The 18,942-nt window shown below is 30.6% G+C and overlaps 1 protein-coding gene across 1 annotated transcript; it reads right to left on the bottom strand.

Annotated features, from left to right (window-relative positions):
• Positions 1–4,759: 4,759 nt before the first annotated feature.
• On the bottom strand, positions 4,760–9,937 carry DPL1 (dihydrosphingosine phosphate lyase). Its single transcript, XM_011088527.3, has 15 exons — positions 9,534–9,937; positions 9,370–9,415; positions 8,615–8,766; positions 8,421–8,480; positions 7,894–8,118; positions 7,670–7,811; positions 7,374–7,424; positions 7,192–7,283; positions 6,564–6,690; positions 6,356–6,371; positions 6,087–6,194; positions 5,928–5,982; positions 5,695–5,841; positions 5,152–5,230; positions 4,760–5,031 (listed from the first exon to the last, which is right to left on the bottom strand). The coding sequence occupies exons 1-15, from the start codon at positions 9,737–9,739 to the stop codon at positions 4,909–4,911; spliced, it is 1,629 nt and encodes a 542-aa protein (XP_011086829.1). The 5' UTR covers positions 9,740–9,937; the 3' UTR covers positions 4,760–4,908.
• Positions 9,938–18,942: the final 9,005 nt, after the last annotated feature.

Below are 18,942 nucleotides of genomic sequence, written 5' to 3'. Positions count from 1 at the left end.
AAGATGGAAATAATTTGGATGAGAAGAAAATAATCTTCTTTAAAATATGAATTTAGAATATAAAAATAATTAATATCTATCTATCAATTTATACTATTTATTGAGGCTCACGGGTCTTAGTAATTCTTTTAAAAGATAAAATATGAGTCGACTAAAAATATTTTTTTCTTATATTTATTTCATTTACAAACAATGCCCCTTTATTTAATTAGTTATGTCGGTAATTTTTTATTCATGTGCATTTATAAAATAATTGACTTCTACAGTTTTTTATAATTTTTTATTTTATTTTTATTTATTAAATATGATGCGTGCGATTTTAGCACAAGTTCAATGGGTTCGAACTTGAGCGATGGTCGTAGATTGTTTAAGAGAGAATTCAAAAGAAAGAGACATGCAAAACAAATCGTTAGCACTCCGACGCCCAAGTTAGTAGTGGATCTGAAAAATGATAATTCAAAATAATAAAAAGCAGTAAAAGAATGAATCGTAAAGATGGGAAGTAGAGATAAATCGTGAATAGTCAATTTTTCGTCTGATGAAGGTATCCCTCAACCTGGGGATGAGAACGGATAAGATTACTTGACATAAGGCCTGATTCAAACCCTATTTTTAGGGGTCGTGTTCTTAGAATTGTTATTTAGGTAAGGGAAAGAGTACGAGGTTGAGGAGGAATCCCAGTCCGCAAGGAGTCTGCTAAATTCAAGAGTCCGAGTTCTTGAAACCTCCTTGCCATCTGTATTCCATGCTGGTCAAGAGGGTTTATTGTGGAGGTCCAAGTGTATGCCACGTGGGTTTCAAAGAGTGACGTGTGTATAGGGATTGGGCAGCTATTGGTGTTTGGGCCACAATTATTGGGCTTCATGAAGCGGGCTCCCTTCATCTAAATGGTTGTGCCCATACCTCACGAGGCGCCTTCCGCAACGCGCACCATGTGGCTAGCAGTCCGCTGACTACTTCCGCCAATCGCAACACACTCCCACTCGGCACTAACGCAACGCGCCGACAGGATCACAATAATGAGAGCAACAACAGCAAATTGAACACGTGATTTTAAAAAGGAGATTGAAGTGAAAATGCGTATAAAATGGACAACGATGCTAGAGCAAGGGGATCGACTTGAGGGGTACTCTAACACGTCACTAAACCAAGCTTCTTGAACTCATTCCCCCCTTTATAATAGGCTTAAAAAAAATTCTTATTGAAAGCGATAGACACTAAAAGGATTAAAAAACGCACCTTAGGAGGCCTAACGCTCCCTGAGCAATCTAAACAAAACAAAGCGAAACAACAAAGCAAAGTAAAAGACCAACACTTAAAACTCTAAAACTGTGGAAGTCCAGTGTCTGTCGGCGAAGGTTGATTGATCGATCATGTAAAACGATTGAGTGGTCGAAGTGCGCGTCAAGGGTGCCGAATGTGCGGGCGGCCCTTGACACCATGGAAGGAAGTGTTGGGCCTCCTAGCTTCTTCTTGGACCGTGCTTTACTGGGTTGTACCCGTCACATAATAAAAACTTATATTATATGCATGTATCGAGTGTATGTGGATATGCTAATATTATTTATCAAGTGTGATGAGAATTTAACTTGATGTGTAATTATAAAAATGCCCTTATTCTGCTTGACCCATACACTCTCGTAGGCCTATAATACCTTCGACATGCACACACAAATTCATATAACATATAAATTGACTAAACTAAAAAAGTAGAGTAAAATAAAGATATATTTTAAATAAATAAATATTTCAATTTAATATAGAGAATTGAATATATTTGATATGTAGCACTACCTTTTCTCATTTATTTTTTCAATCTAATTCGTTGTCCTCCAATTTCAAAGGTTAAATTGTAAAAAGATTAAGTTAAAAAAAATTCAAATTTCCTCATAAATAATAAGAATCATATCTCGAATAAAATTATTTCACTAAATTAAGTATTTTGAATTTTTCAAAGCATATAATTAAAATCAAATTAATAAAAGTTATCTAGTTTAATTCAAATTAGCCTATAAGTTAACCCACACATCAAGTTGATTTTTGTAAAATGTATTTTTCTAAGATTATTTTATATAAGTATTTGAGTTTTGATCAATTTAATCATCTTTACTATTATCTCTTCAATATATAAAATCAAAAAGATAATATAATATTGAATCTTTGTCTTGATAAAACCGAGACCATATCCCACGTGTTGTAATTCAATTGGTCCTTGTCTTATTATTCTCCAAAGTTACAATGCAATTGTGTGGAACATTTCAACTTGGCATATGCCAACATTTAATTGTTGATGAAGATAAATAGTAAATAGAAATTAAATTAATAATTTTAGCATTAAATTTGATTAAAAAATCCAAAATATAAAGAAAAAAATTAGTTAATAACTAATATATTATATGTAGAATAATCTATCGAAAAATAATAATTGATTTCATATATACAATAATACACGGATACTTAAAAAAGCAATCCCATACTATGTTGAATAATACACGAAAAATCTCAATTTGTCTTCTCACTTCTAATATTGTAAAAATAATTTTTTTTTTCCGTATCAAGATTTGTCTTCCTCCTTCGTTCAATTTCTCTTCCAATTATCAATTCATCGAGAGAAAACTCACCAGAAGAAAAGTATATATCTATATTTCAAACTCTATTTACTTTTAAGAATTAATTAATTATGTATATTTTTTTAAGTCATATACTTGGATTAAGAACTTAAACTTAAAACATGCCCATTTTATAATAATGTTTGTGCTATGTCATGTCGTGATCATGTTTGTGCATCATAGCTAGGAATGCGATGGGTCTGGAACAATTTGGAGTGGATTTTCAAGATATATCTGGATCCTGGGATATGTGGAAAAATCCAGAGACCCTCCCTGTAATAATAGGAATGTTCAAAAACCTCCCAATGAAAATTAAAGTATCAAATACCCCCATATGATATAAAATAAAGTTCAAAAAACTCCCTCCGTACAAAAATTGGGCCACACGCGCTTTGACTGCGATTTTTCTATAAAAATACCTTTTTTTTTGACATTTTTGCCCTTCTCTCACATTTAACATATAATATTATATATATGTATTTAAGAATTAAATATTATTTTATATAATAATTATTTAATTAAAATATGATATATTTCTCTTAATAATAAAATATTTTTTATATAATAATTACTTAATTATTTATATAATAAAATATTATTTTAATTAAATTAAAATTAATTTTATATATAATTTTAAAAAAAAAAGCAGCGGCGGCAGCGACGCTGAAGAGGAGGGCCGGCGCCCTCCTCACCATGGGCGACGGCCGTTGCCCATCATCTAGGCGACGCGGTCGCCCATCCAGCGAGGGCGACCGCGTCGCCCTCCATTTTTGGGCGGCCGGCGTTGCCCAAATGGGCGCCGAGGGAGGGAAGGGGAGGGGGAGGTGTGTCGGAAGGATAGGGGAGGGGGGAGGGAGGGGGGGTTTGGAGGTGGAAGGGGTGGGGGAGGGGGAAGAAGATGGAGGTGGGGGTGGGCCCGGTGGGGGTGGGGGTGGGGGTGGGGGTGGGGGGAATGGTGTATAATTGTTATTTTTTAATTTTTTTTATAAATTATAATTATATGTATTATAAATATATGTTAAAAATTATAAATTAAAATAATTATATATTATAAGTCATATACTTGGATTAAGAACTTAAACTTAAAACATGCCCATTTTATAATAATGTTTGTGCTATGTCATATCGTGATCATGTTTGTGCATCATAGCTAGGAATGCGATGGGTCTGGAACAATTTGGAGTGGATTTTCAAGATATATCTGGATCCTGGGATATGTGGTGAATCATAGGTTGTGTTTGAATTTGTGTTTTTGCATTTTTCGAGATAAAATAAAACACGCTCAATGTTTATTTTTGTGTTTTTACACCTTATCTGCGTGTTTTTTTTTCTATTTTTCAACTTTCTATATAATTAATATATATATATATATGTATTTATATATATATATACATAATATAAAACAGACATGATTTGATAATAAACAGTAATTTTTGTCTCCCAAAAATACAACATTAAACATAAAATATTTTTATATATATAAATATATATGATTTGATAATGAACAGTCTCCCCCAATTCCAATATCAAACCTACACCACTTATCTAAAAATATTTTAAATTACCCCAAACCACAAATCCAAACATATCATCTATTTTCAACACACACTTATTTTTCTCTCTATCTCCAAAACACAAAACAAAACATTTAAACTACAAATCCAAATACAGTGATAGTATTTTGAACCCATACGCAACTCAAACCCAATTCTTTTAATATTTTTCGTATATGTTTGACATATATTTATACCTGGTGTATTTGTACATATATCAAAAACAAATTGCATATTTTATCCATAATTCCATATAATACATAAAAATAATACTTTAACAAATTAAAATCGTTTTAAGTTTTAATTTAGGCATTAACATATATTTTGAAAGTTTAATATTTTACGGTAAAAAATATGCACATATAATCAGATAAAAGATAATCTTTCAATAATGTTTTGTCTCATTTTAATAAATTAATGTAATATTATTTTAAAAAATATATTGTCTAAGTCGTCGAACCAAATCAGGAAAATCTTGGTAGGTTGAATTTTGAATTTTGACAAACCTGCCCCAAACCGACATGTTGCCATCCCTAATCAAAGCATATATATGACAAGCATATAATAAAATCTTACTGGCCAGAGAGCACAAGCATATAAACTGGAGAGGAGAGGTACATAATCTTTTCAACAAATGTTACATGAATATTACGTATAACAATCGACAATTTTCCATAAATTGAAAACATGTAGCATCACAAGGGTGAAAATACAATAAAAAATGCATGAAGGATTGGCATTTGGCACTAGCATGAGCTATCCATGAAATCAACCAACAAATCTTGGACCATAGCTCTATCTGGCATTTTTCCAGCAGCACCATAAATTGGAGCAAGCCCTCCATTGATTGGACCTGGATTTGCTTTAACCTGATGACAACAAAGATAATTACTTGCAGGGACGATAGAACAGAACGAATACGGCGTTATTGAAGTCACTCTCTCAGCTGAAAGTGCTGAATAACACTACAGCAATGATATTGCACTTACTGTTTGCACAGAGTCTTGCAGATCCTTGAGGAAATCTTCGGTGACGGCTACGTGTTGAAGCGTCACGCAGATGTGTATGCTGAGAAGAAAAACGTCATGAAAAAATGATCTCAGAAGAAATGTTTGGGAGTGGGAGATTGAAACAAGATACAAATAAGAAACTCCGGTGTTACTATATCCCTTATTTCTATTTGCAGGGAGAATTTTTGCCTATTAACATTTTCAAGGGAGGATCTGTTGCATTTAGCCGTTACCCCCTTCTGAGATGAAGTACACAACAACTACACCACCTCTATTTCTTGGAATTAGATAGAACATTAACATTTCACTAAGTTCTAAACCTGTGCGGAGTATATGGTAATTTGGTACGTAAACGTTATAAACTCGGATGGAGGAGATGTGGTAATATCATAAGGATTAGGGATAAGGCACCAAATCTAAGGAAATGAAATTGTAATTATCCAAAAATCAACAATTAGAACTTATGAATAGCTAGAGTGCCATACTTGTCTTTCTAGATATATCCTTATTAGCGACCATTACCTGTTAGGCCTCTGCAATGCATTCAAATGCCAGCCTTTTGACGACATTACATCATTCACTTCAAATATGTCGACAATGTCGGATCCAAAAGCCACAATCGTCATATCAGGCCTTCCAATGATGAACAACTCCGGAATCTGGCGGACCCTGCAATAAAAGGCATTATGAAATACTATATGCCTAAAACAGAACACAATATAAACCTTTCCATAAGAGTAAATCATGAAATTTACCCCTTCTCTATTCTCTTTGAAGCTTCCATAATCTTCCGCGTGTTCTCCAGATAACCTATTTTATTAAATAACGATAAAATTAGGTGATAAGCCAAAAATTTCACTCTAGAATTCGACCAGCAAATGTAAATAAATATTTGTGGGGTGAAAAGTCGTCACCTTCTAGCCCAAGAGACATCATAGCTGCCCAAGCCCCAGCAATGAGACCGCCAGGCCTGCTTCCAGCAATTGTCGGAGATATATAAAGCCCACCAGTCCATTCAGTGACTGAAAGGGAAAACATATATTATGAGAACAGAAGGATACATGTGTCCAACAAAGCGAACGATGGTTAATGGTTGCTATATAACAATGGTGGCTGCATAAATCACTGTGGATTACATGCTTTAAAGATTAGAAGGTGTGAAAATATAGAAGGGAGAACTAACCGGCAACAAATTGATGCTGTATAAGAAATCCAAATTACCAAGCGATCCATCACCAGGAGAACCAACAAAAATACCAAAAGTATTATTATTATTTGTTTTGGGTGGGGGGGATGTAGGTAGTATAGATTAAAAAGAACGAAGCAGCCACTAAATAAATTAGGGAAAATAAATAATACCCTCCCACAAAACCACACTGTTGCTTTTTTACCTTGCGTATCTCATGGTCCCTATACAAAACCACACTTGTTCCTTTCGGAGCGAGCCCGTATTTGTGGACGTCCACAGATATAGAGGTTACACCCTGAACAGAAAAATCGAATGGCGGTACAGGATACCTAGGAGACACGGGGTCAACAATCATTAACAACGTATTTTGACAAAATAGAAAATAGAGAGGTGATAGAGCTGTTCTGGAAGTTGGGGAATCAACCAACAAGATTCCTCTCATGATACTAGTTTAATGCTACAGATTTAATATAATCAGGGAAACTTAAGAAAAAGTGTAATGCATAAATGACCGTAGCATTTAAAACAGGCAACAATGGGAGAATCAAGAAGATGAAGTCCTGAGCTGAATGAAATAACGATTACAAGGTTTCCCTCGTACAGCTATTTAATGTGGACAACAGATATTTTCTGGCTCTGCAGTTCCTCGTAGAGTATTAAAGATGGAGATAACACTAAAATCAGAATGCTTATTCGGATAAAAGAGTTCTCCACACTAATGTAATGTCATGAGAAACACATTAAGATTAGAGCCTATGTATGAGGAATAAATGAAAGCACTAGCATGAATTCTAAATTAAATCAAGGATGCATTTTTGGATTGCACGTACCCAAGCTTACGAGCAAACGGCAACACGAAACCACCAAGGCAAAGGTCAACATGCAAACAAATCTTGTAAGTAGAAGCCAACTCACCAAGCTCCTACAAAATAGAATTGTAATATTAGAATTTACTACAAGCAACAAAAAGAGTAGCAAAAGAATGGTGAAACAGTGAGCTATTATTGCGTGCCTCAATCGGGTCGATAATTCCATGAGGGAAGCCAGGTGCTGATCCAACAATCTGCGCAAGATGAGTTTTTAAGTAATAGTAACTCAAGTAGATGAATACAGACTTTAATTAGAGTATCAGTCAAAGAAAGGACTTCCATAAGAATGCAACAATTGGAAATTTCACTTGAATCAAGTTGGCATTGTGATAGAATCAAGGAATTTGCAATTGCTACAGACAGTTACATTTATAAAGGCATACACCAAATACATCAAACACAACTCGACCAGATGGGAAAATGTGGATAAAAGTCTAACCAATATGGTGTTCCTGTTAATATGTCGTTTGACTGCTTTAACATCAGCTCGAAAATCTTGGTCCACAGGAACACGCCACAATTTGATTTTAAAATAGTGTGCAGCTTTGTCATATGCTGAATGAGCTGAAACTGGTATAATCCTATTTTCAGGAATATGAATTAGTTATATAACCTTTTGGTTACGGGGTTGGGATATGGCATAATAATGAAAATTTTACTAACATTTCTGGGCTAGTTATTCCCTTCTTAACTTTCATGTAATCCCGTGACGTTTTCACAGCCAACAATATGCTTTCTGTCCCTCCTGATGTCATATTTCCACATATTTGTCCTCCAGAGGCCTTTTCATTACTTCCAAGAAGTGAAGCTGTCATTGCCACAACTTCTGCTTCAAATCTTACTACACTCTGGAATACATCTAGATGTAGAGGATTAGTATGTGCAAACCTGGAAGGAGATTCACAAATAATTTATAAGGTACAGATGTAGAAATGAAGAGATATCAAAAAATAAAGAATAAACCATCAGTTGGGGCCACCGGTATACGACAGATGTCTCCATCAAGCACAGGAATAAAAAACGATTCTTTCACATTTATGGTTTCCGTTGAGCAGATTACACATATATAACGGTGAAGATATAACATTTTGGGATACAATCAAGCATTTTTCACTTTTCTTGATTGCATGGCTACTCAGAGACGCTGAAATTGCTAGCAGAACAAAGTAGAAACTGGACTTGTCACTAACATTGAGCATGCCTCGTTAATCAAAGAGAAGTGCCCTTCCTGTTCATTTCCTGCAATATAGCTGAACAAAACACATGAAATTTAGTAACAAACTCGCATGACGAAAATGCAACATAAAGAGAAGCTTTTACATAGTATATCATAGTTCACAAGTACACAAGTATCAATTGCAATGCCATTAACAAAAGAACATACACTGTACCAGAACATTTGCCCTGCCATGCCACGTCTTTTTGTTTCTCATCCTTCATTTTATCAATGACCTCAACTCCTAAGCCTGTCTTCGGCAACTCAGACCTCCAACCATCTCTTTTCGATTTACCAGAACCTTGCAACTTATCCACAACCTTCATGTGCAGAAAGCAATGTTTCAGATGAAGAAGGTCCGAGATAATTAATTTGATTGATAAGGAAACTAACATTACAGATTAATACTTTAAAAAGTATTGACTTATAATCAGGTCTCCCATGCAACAGAGAGCACAATTCATACACGCCTTATTCGACAACATTCTGGATCAACGAAAAAGCAAGAATGCAGGCTCAAGTAGACTCAAGCTTGAGCTCGAGCTCGAATCATTTGCATAAAATTTCTTGTTAGGAACTCCAAAAATACTCCAGTAAGTTGCAACGTAAAGTAAAATCCCATATAAGAAATATCAAACTTATCCCCAGACAAAACGCTGTCCCCCACCTTCTTTTAGCCCATCAAAGATTTGAGACATTACTGAACTATATCAGTACCCCAGTTGCATTAATTGCTCTCTTTCTCCCTCTTGCAGCTCATTTGATGCAACAATAACTACCTCATCATTTAATCTCAATTTTCAAGAAAAAGGCATTACACATTTACAGATAAACAAAAGGCTCATTAAATGAAATATACAGTAAAGAATCAAAGTATGTACTTTTAAAAAAAACAAAAAACACAAAGTTAAAATTACAATCACCTTTTGCTTTTCAGCATCGATGTACTTTTGCACACCAGGCACCAACCTTTAACATAAAACCCACAAACGAAAATGACAAATTAGCCAATAATCTCCACAAAATCGCGCAACCCAAAAGAAAAAAGGATTAAAAAAAAAAAAAGTGATATTAAGCATGAAGTTACTTGACGGAGGCCATGAAGAACTCCAGGACGGCAGATTTAAGGCCTTTCTCGAAAACTACACGAAGAACAGACTGGAGAATTCGCGCAACAAGAAGCGTGAGGATAGGAACAAGAAGCAGCGCGAGAGGCTCGTACTGAGATAAAACTGAATTTGCAGAAGCTCTGAACAGATTCAGAGATGAAAATATCTCATCAAAATCCATCATTGGCTTTTCTTTTGGGGTTCGTCTCTTGGGTTGGATTGATGAGAATTATGAAATGAGAAGTCGAATGCTTCCTTCCTTATGTGAACTTGTTGAGCAGACGGGGGAGTACACGCAATTGTTAATGACGGGACATGCTGCTAACTTCAATTTTCCGACAACCACGTTGTTCTTGTTTTGATTGGAGAAATAGATCTCGCCCATGTTTAAATTCACGATTTTTCAGTCTGCGAGAATACCTATGTGGAACGACCTCCTCTTTTTTTTTTTAATAATTTAAATTTTTATATTATACTTAATTAATTGAATGAAAAAATAAAATAAATAATTGATCGAACTAATTATATAAATTAATCCTATTATTTTATTATTTTTAGTTCAACCCATTATGATTATTGTAATTGTCTAATTTTATCTCTATATTGCGACTAACATATCAGTGAGTTAAACCCAATTTTCACTTAATTAAACATTATACATCGTCCATCGTCGTTCGACCAACTTGACAATAAGTCAATCACAACCTTCATTGAATTAAACATCAGTTACCGTCATCCCATAAGCTCGACTAATATACCAATAAATCAATTCCAACCTTTATTGAAATAGGCATTATTGATCCGTCATCGCCAAATCACAATAGCCCACATAAAATTATGAGCTCAACGTCTCCAATAAAATTCAAACACGTAACGTTCAATTAAAAATTAAATACTTAACAATTAAGACCACCACGTTGGTGGCTAGTAAAAGAAAATTTAAGTGACCTACGGTTTACTAGTCCATTTGGTACGTGCCTTATACACTAGAACGTAGCATTGCACTCTACCCTATATTTGACTAATAGATTTTGCGAAGAAAACAATGAGATAATTATTTTTAATTTCTATGCCCAAAAAAACAAATGTTTCCATGAATAATTACCGAAATTCATTTATTTCTTTTTTACTATAGTAAATAATTTATTGGGTTTGCAAGAATATTGCATTGCTTACATATTATAATAACAAAAAAAAGATAAATAATTTTTAATTTTACTTTCCGCAACTTAATCATAAATGCCAAATAGGACTTGAGTTTTAGTTATGCAAATACGAGCATATATTTATTTATATTATTATTATAAAGAAAACATTCTCTATATTTATAAACGGCGGTTAATGACACCATCGCATCAATTTTTTTGTGAAGCCAAAAATATCTTCAACTAATAAGATAACTACTTATTTATCTTCTTATATTTTTACATTAACTCATAAATTAGTTTTTCATTGTTTAAGTGTAATATATTGATTTATATATTTTACTCTTATGTATAATATATTTTAAAGCATGGAAGATTATCTATATTTTCTATACTATATAAAAAGAAAAGGCATTTTTCTCTCAGAAATGGTAGTTACGACACAGCAATACCAATTTTATCCCTATACCAATTCTACACCTAAGTTGATTTTCTTTTTGTCTTTGTTGCTTTCTCTCTTTCTCTCTTTCTTTTTTATTTTTATTTTTAGAAATATAATGTATTGGTTTGTATATATTTTTTATTCATAATATAATTTAAAATGTAAAATATTATTTATTATATGCACGTAGAGACAACGTGCCACGACGGCTAGTTATTGTCAAAAGAAAAGGTCCTCCGTACTCACAAATAGTTATTAGTGACACCGTCGCACCAATTTTTTTGTGAAGCCAAAAATGCCCTTCAACTAATAAGATAACTACTTATTCATCTTCTTAAATTTTAGATTAACTCATAAAATAAGTTTTTTTTTAATTGTAATATATTGATTTATATATTTTACTTTTATCTATAATATATTTTAAAGCGCGAAAGATTTTTTATTATATTCATGCAGAAATGCGTGCTACAACAACTAGTTTTTATAATAGTTCATTATTTTGTTCTTGTTTGAACACATTCATTGATTTGAATCATTAACGTATCAAATTAATTTTTGAATTTGAATGTATTAAATAATGTAATGAATCCATACTGTATATTAAAAAAAAAGATTATAACATTATTTTCCTAACAGTAAAATGAAAAACATCCAATAATACTTTCTCTTTCATGTAATTATACTATATATTAAGGGAGAGCACATCTTTTGATGTCTCTTTTATTTTGGATATGTTTTTTTTTTTTTAAATTTCTACTCAATAATTTTCACATATTCCCCACTATCTATAAGTGGTAAAACTATTTCTTAAAATAGTTCTTTATTTTTCGATAATATATTTTTCTCTTACTTTTAATATTCTCCTACAAAATTATTTATTTTTTATCATTACTATTTTTATATTACCATTTTTTTTCCTATAATAAATTATTTTATTAAATAATATTCAATTATTGTAAAAGAAATTTTTGACATGTATTGAATGTGCCACGTCCAACGAATTTAAATTAAAATTTAGGTAGATTGGACCAAATTGTTCTGCTTATTCAAAATGATGTTCAATGTCATAAATTGTACAATAAATGAATCCAAATATTAGTCTCTTAGTCCTTTAGCAGTAATCACCACGCAATTGGGAAAATTTGAGAAAACTAAATCTAGGCCTACCAAACCTCACAAAAGTCGAGTCTCGACTAAGATATTCTAACTCCCACAAATATGGTTTTTTATTAAAAATATATTATTCAACTTGATCATTATAATTCTACAAACATACTAATAAATCAAATTTAATTTTTATTGGATTAAGCATTATGGGTTGATCATTACTATCTCGTACACCACATAAAGCGGCAAGTTGTATATTCTCAATGCGATTCGAAATTGTGACATTTAAGTAAAAATTGATGAATTAACTATTAAACTAATAATTGATGAATTAACTATTAAATTGATATGTTTTGTTGGTACGTTATTAAATGTATAGAAGACGGAAGATTTCACACTGTTGTTCTGTAGCTTCGAAGCAAAAGATATTGGAATGCTATGAATTGAACTGCATTCAGAAAATACATAAGTTGTTTTCTTTTTTGAGATTTTTTGAAATAGGGAATTTAAATTTGGGTTTGGATTTTAATTCATTTTAAAGAGGTTGTAAGTTTTTTTCTTTTTCTTTCTTTTTTATGAAATGATATGTTACATGTGTAGGGTTTGAATTTTCTCCAACTTGAGTGTGGGGTTTATTTCAGATAAAGAAATTATTGAGGTGTTTTTGTCCATAAACAAGGAGATGAAAATTTAAAAAAAAAGAATATATTTGTTTTATTCATTTATTTATTAACGTGAATATATGGTCCATTATAGTAAAATTTACACAGTAATATTTTGAATTTATCCTATTTATTTCTCTTTTGCATATATATATAGGGTTAATTATATTAAATCGCTCGTAAAACTGCAAGCTATGTAGGTAATATTTTGGCGCAACCCAGTATTTGAGATTTTTAATATAGAGTCAATCACCTATGATGCGAGTAAAAGATGTGGTGCTTGACCAACTTGAAGTGGCAAGTGGTACAATAATTGTTGGAAAATGAAACGTGAAAATGAGTGTGCTATTGTTCTATTTCTATGTACAAGAGAGAGACTGATATTAAATCAAAACTCTAAGTACGAAATTACAATGTTCCTTTGAACTAAAGTGGTAGTATAAAGGTGAAGCTTGTAGTATGAGGGCTCAAACTGAAATACATCGAAACATATGAACGTGTCTCCTCTCCAGTTGAGAGCTCTCTATTTATAAACAACCATAAATTGATTAGAGGAGATCACGAACTTGAGGGAGTATAACTCAAATTTTTAGATAATGTTGAATCCCCCTTAGACTTGGTGGATAATCCTCAGCAGTTGGAGGATCCCCTCAAACGAGGGATTGTTGGAGTCTGCTGTGTATTTCTAGGGATAAGGATGCCTTCTTGGATTTTCAGGGAAGTGGTTGAGGAGACCTCCTCCAACTGAAATCCAAACTTTTCAGGGTTCATAATACTTCTTTCTTGGTGTGCCACGTGTCCCAAGGGCATGTGGATGTCACTTCGATCCCATTAGGACACTATGTGAGAGGCCCTTTGATTTTAGTTGGGGAATTTTAAGCCCCTAAGCTTTCTTGGGGTCTATGAGGTCTTCTGGATCGAGGTACTCTTGAATTTTGTTCGGCTTGACTTCTTTTGACCAATTTATTTTTTAGAAGCACCTGTAGATCCCCCTTGTCCTATGGGCCTTCTTTCGAATTGGACTCTTGGGAGGCACCATGAACCTTGCATTTCTTTCTTGTTTTTTGGTTGCTTGGATCTATTTGAGTTAGTTTGTTTTTATGCACATCAACTTATATAATCAAATAAATTGAAAGATACGAGATATCAATTAAATCGTGTAAAAATAAGTACTTATACATGGTCATATATTTACTAAAAAAGAATACAAATAAATATAAAAAAATAATTAATTTTATTTTAACAAATAAAATTGTGAAAAAAGTTCTTATTTCAAATTAAATTATGAAAAAAATGATTATAATAATATAAAATATTAAAAAAATATTATTTAAAATAAAATAAGATATTGAACTGATTGTGAAACCATATTGTAGCAATACAACGAAATCATCATTTTTAAGTTATTGTATTTATTAATATCATTATAGTCTAACGTAATTTATGCAATTTATATAAATATAAAATCAAACTCAATTACTAAAATACGAGTTCGGTTTTAATTAGATTAAGACCAATCCAGGGCAGCCTAGCCCATTAATTGGCATCGAAGATCTTATATGTTTTTCCAAATACTTCGCCGTCTCCCGGGTACAATTCATCATTGTGTCTTTTCCCACATACTTTCAACACTTTTTACATGTGAATTTCTATGGCATACAAACAAAATTGTTGTCAAATAGAAAAATACAAGCCACGTTTTTTTTCAATAAAATTTTAAAATTATACTTATGCCCTTATAATTTTTGTAATACAATTATATTTTTTTATTAGCGTTTAGATAAAAAATATTAATGCTAACAAAAAAATTCAAAAAAAACTTTTATTAGCTTTTTATTTAAATTATTGATCATACAACTAGATTTTTCAGTCATCGACCGCTACTTTTTATCCGATGACAATAAATCGAAAATATAAAATACATTCTTTTGACTTTATTTATATTAGATTTATCTCCTTGCAAGTATAAGAAGATTACTATGGTATTTTTGTTAATAAATTATATGGAATGTTGAATGAGAAATAAAATTAAAGGGTTATGTAAATTTTTTTAATGATATCAGTATTTTTCTTTCAAACTCTAATGGTGTGATTGAAAATGAAGAAATCTTGAAAGAGGCGTAAGTGTGATCTTAATTTTTTTTTCTGTGAATATTCTAATTTTACATTTTTAAAAAGATTTAAGTGTAATTAATCCTAAAAAAACCTAATATCTTGAATCTCATATTGATTTTTTTTAAGAAAAATAAAAGAATCATATCCACTAACTCAAATTTCTAAACAAAAGTGAAAAATTATAGCTACCTAAATTGAAAAAGCATTTTTTATCCTTGGAAAAAGCTACAATTTCAGATTAACATTTGTCCAATAACTAGCTTATTCCGTTTAGTTTTTGTGAATTTTTTATTTATTTTTTTATAATGAATTAACTAAAATATCTTTATAGATTATGAAATATTTTCACTTTGTTTTTTATATATTTTTAATAGATTAGAAGGGCAGGAAGAAATTTTCACCTTATCAAAAAAATTTCTTTCAATTTTTTCAGAAAAAAAAACAGCAAGTATTTAAAAATTATAAATCTTATTTTAAAATTAAGTTATTTAAGTGTTATGATAAAATAAGATTATGGGGCTTATAAGATATTATTAATGATAATTTTATAATCAAAATAATCAAAATTAAATGAGTTTGCTAAAAATCGTAAAAATAAATTTGGAGTTCTTTAATTTTTATTAAATAAATTGTGTGTATATATATATATATTGCATTTTAATATTTAAATATAATATTTGTCTCTTCATATTCCTCCCATTTATACTGAAGTTAGTAGTATTGGTGGATAATATGGTCATGACATTTGTAACAATTCTTCTTCAATACCACCACCCCACTACTACACTATGTCCATGCACATTACTAGCCATTTATCACCATTATCTATCACATTCTCGTCCAGTAATTCACATTAAAATAGTGGATGATTTCTACACCTATAAAAGGGGGCATCATTCTACTTATTTTGAGACACATATATACGCATATACTACATTCAATTATAACAGAGAGTTATGTTAGTTGCTGGAAGATGTTCTTTTTTTGTGAAGTTTTGAACTCAACTACTTGCCCAGAGTGAGTTAGAGTTATACGACGTTGTCGAACTGTTGTATCCTAGAGAGGACAAGTCAACAGTGATATTGTTGGACCAGTGAGAAGTTTGTTGTAGTGAACTTGACTTTTTTTAAAATTTATTTTTATATTGCCAACTATAAATTATTATTTCCACACATAAATTATAAAAAAAAAAGAAAAAGAAACTCATAATATTTTTCAAAGATTGTACTAAATACTCTCCAACATCTAATAAGGTCTTAACCATTTTTTAAGATATTATGAAAAGTCTATAAACTCATGCGAGCACCCTCCAAGTCACATGTTCGATCGAGCAGCTTTTATTGTAGTGCCTGACGTCTGCGAAACTCAAATATTTAAATTGTATAATAATTCAAATGCAAAATTTATATTATCTTGCCACGTGGACTAATAACTCCCACATAGGCCAATAATTCACTCCCTATTAATTGTTTGGTATGAAACAAACTCGTAAGTTTACGTTCCAATAACAGGATCAGGAGTATATGGAATAAAAGTAATTTCTTGTGGTATTATAAATAAGTAAATTATTTTATTATAAAAAAAAAGTATTTTATATTTATGTATTTTTTAAAATATAGTAATTTACCTCTTTAGACAGTAAGATAAATTGCTCTATTTTAAAAAGTACAGATGACAAATTGTTATTTTCATCATAAAGGGATAATTTATTCATTTGTAATATCACAATGAGTTAATTGCTATTCACCCAGACTATTATTGTACCAAAAGTCATAGTCTACAGTGCAACTCAAATATTTGTACAGTGTAACCCTACCCGAATTCAGACCCAATAAATATTTGTAGTTATTACTTATACACTCTAGTCAAAATCTACTCATTGGGTCTTATTTATATCATATCCAAAATAAAATAAGTGGGTTTGATTTGGGTCTTATCCATTTAATCTTACACATGTTAAAGAATGAATACACGTTTTTTTGTTCTATAGTGATATTGCCAAAACCTATTGCTAAATTAATTTATTGAAAATATTTCACGAACTTGCAATCAATAATATAAATTAAAAGCTATTCAAATATTTAACATGTGCAAATTGAACATTGTTGAAAAAAATAATAATCTCTGACTTTGTCAGATAATATACCGTTCTTAATTAATTATACATTACAAATTCGAAATAGGAACAAAAATTAAAAATCCGGTTGAAAAAGAAAAATGGAAGAATATCATATTTTATTTTTGGAATAACTTTTTTTATCCATTTGTTCAACTTTTATTTTATGGGTGTTTTACAATTGAAATTCAAATACATTTTATTAGTTTCGTATATTAGTTGAGCTTAATTAATTTATTTTTTTAATTTATTTTCACATATCATCGTACATTTAATTTAATCTTATCACAAACTTAAATTGGCATTGTCACTAAAAAGATAAAGATCAAAAGAAATTGCCACTTGTTACTACAAAAACAAAGATAAAAAACTTTGGCAATTTTTTACGAATATCAATATGTAAAAAAGAATTATGTACAATATTTAGGAATTTTGGATGATAGGTAAATCGAATCGATTAATTTATCAAAAAAATTATATATTTGATAAATTTAAATCAACGGATAAATATGATTTTTAAAGTATTAGATTTTACCCGTTCAGGCCCTACTCATATCTAAAATACATTATTCAATAGATATGAGTTTGAATTTAAGGAGTGTTAGCAAAAACTTCTGCTTTTAGAGAAGTAATTTTTGTAGAAAAAGTTGAAAGTTGTAGTAGAATTAAAAATTGATAGTATTTGTAAAAAAAGTGAAAAACAAAGAAAAGCTGAATTGGATAGTATTTGTAGAAAAACCACTTTTAAAATAAATTTAATTGATTAAAGATTGTTTTCTCTCTATATATTAAAAATATATAATTTTATTATTTTTCATAAAGAACAATAAATTTTATTGCTATTAGTATATTTCATGTTTCATTGTTTTAAATATTAAAAAAATATATTTAGTTTTATAATACTCCCACTAAGTAATATAATTGTTGATTCATACACAACAATTGAACTTGCATGATTTCAAAAAAATATTTTATTAATTAATGAAATAATAATATGTGAACGAAATAATACAATTAGATCATATAGCAAATAAAAAATAAAAATAGTAAATATGTGAAAGTGTAAATTTGGTTATTGTTATTATTCAAATTATTTAAAAACTTTAATATCAACTTTAAATATATAATTTTAAAAATAAATTAAAAATAATAAAGTTGAATTAAAATTATTATCATAAGAGTAAAATAGTAAAAAATAAAGTTGAATTTATTGATAGAAAAGCCAAAGCAGCTAGCTAGAAGCACCCCTCAATGTACTTTTAGCTTTTGGCCTAAAAACGCTTTTCTTAGTCGTTTTAGAAGCAGAAGCTGAAAAATATTTTTTTTTAAGCGCTCGCAAACACTCCCTAAATCTAATATAAAACTATTGGATCTGAATTTAAGTATTAATTATTACTCGCCTATTGACAAATTTGTTGCACACCGACTCTAACAATTAGAGAACTTCTTTCTAGTAGAAAGGATTATATATGTATATATATATACACACTAGCCGTTGTGGCAGCTAATCATAGCTACGTGCATATAAAAAATAATAGTTTATACTTTAAAATATATTATAAATAAAGTAAAATATATAAATAAATATATTAATTTTCAATTAATATAAATTTTAAAAGTTGAATAAGTTAGTTATTTTCTATAAATGATATTTTGTACTTCACAAAAAGTTAGTGCAACATTGTTATTAACCACGACTCCATATATCTCAACCGACTACCCATTCCTCTCATCTTCTCTATATTTTTTTTCAGTCACAAACTTTTATATATTTAATAAATTCATAAATTCTAATTTATT

The sequence above is a fragment of the Sesamum indicum genome, linkage group LG8, assembly GCF_026168435.1.
Source record: "Sesamum indicum cultivar Baizhima isolate 11 linkage group LG8, ASM2616843v1, whole genome shotgun sequence".
NCBI classification, from domain to species: Eukaryota; Viridiplantae; Streptophyta; class Magnoliopsida; order Lamiales; family Pedaliaceae; genus Sesamum; species Sesamum indicum.
Note: the sequence above shows the minus strand (reverse complement) of the source record. Positions and strands in the feature narration are given on the sequence as shown.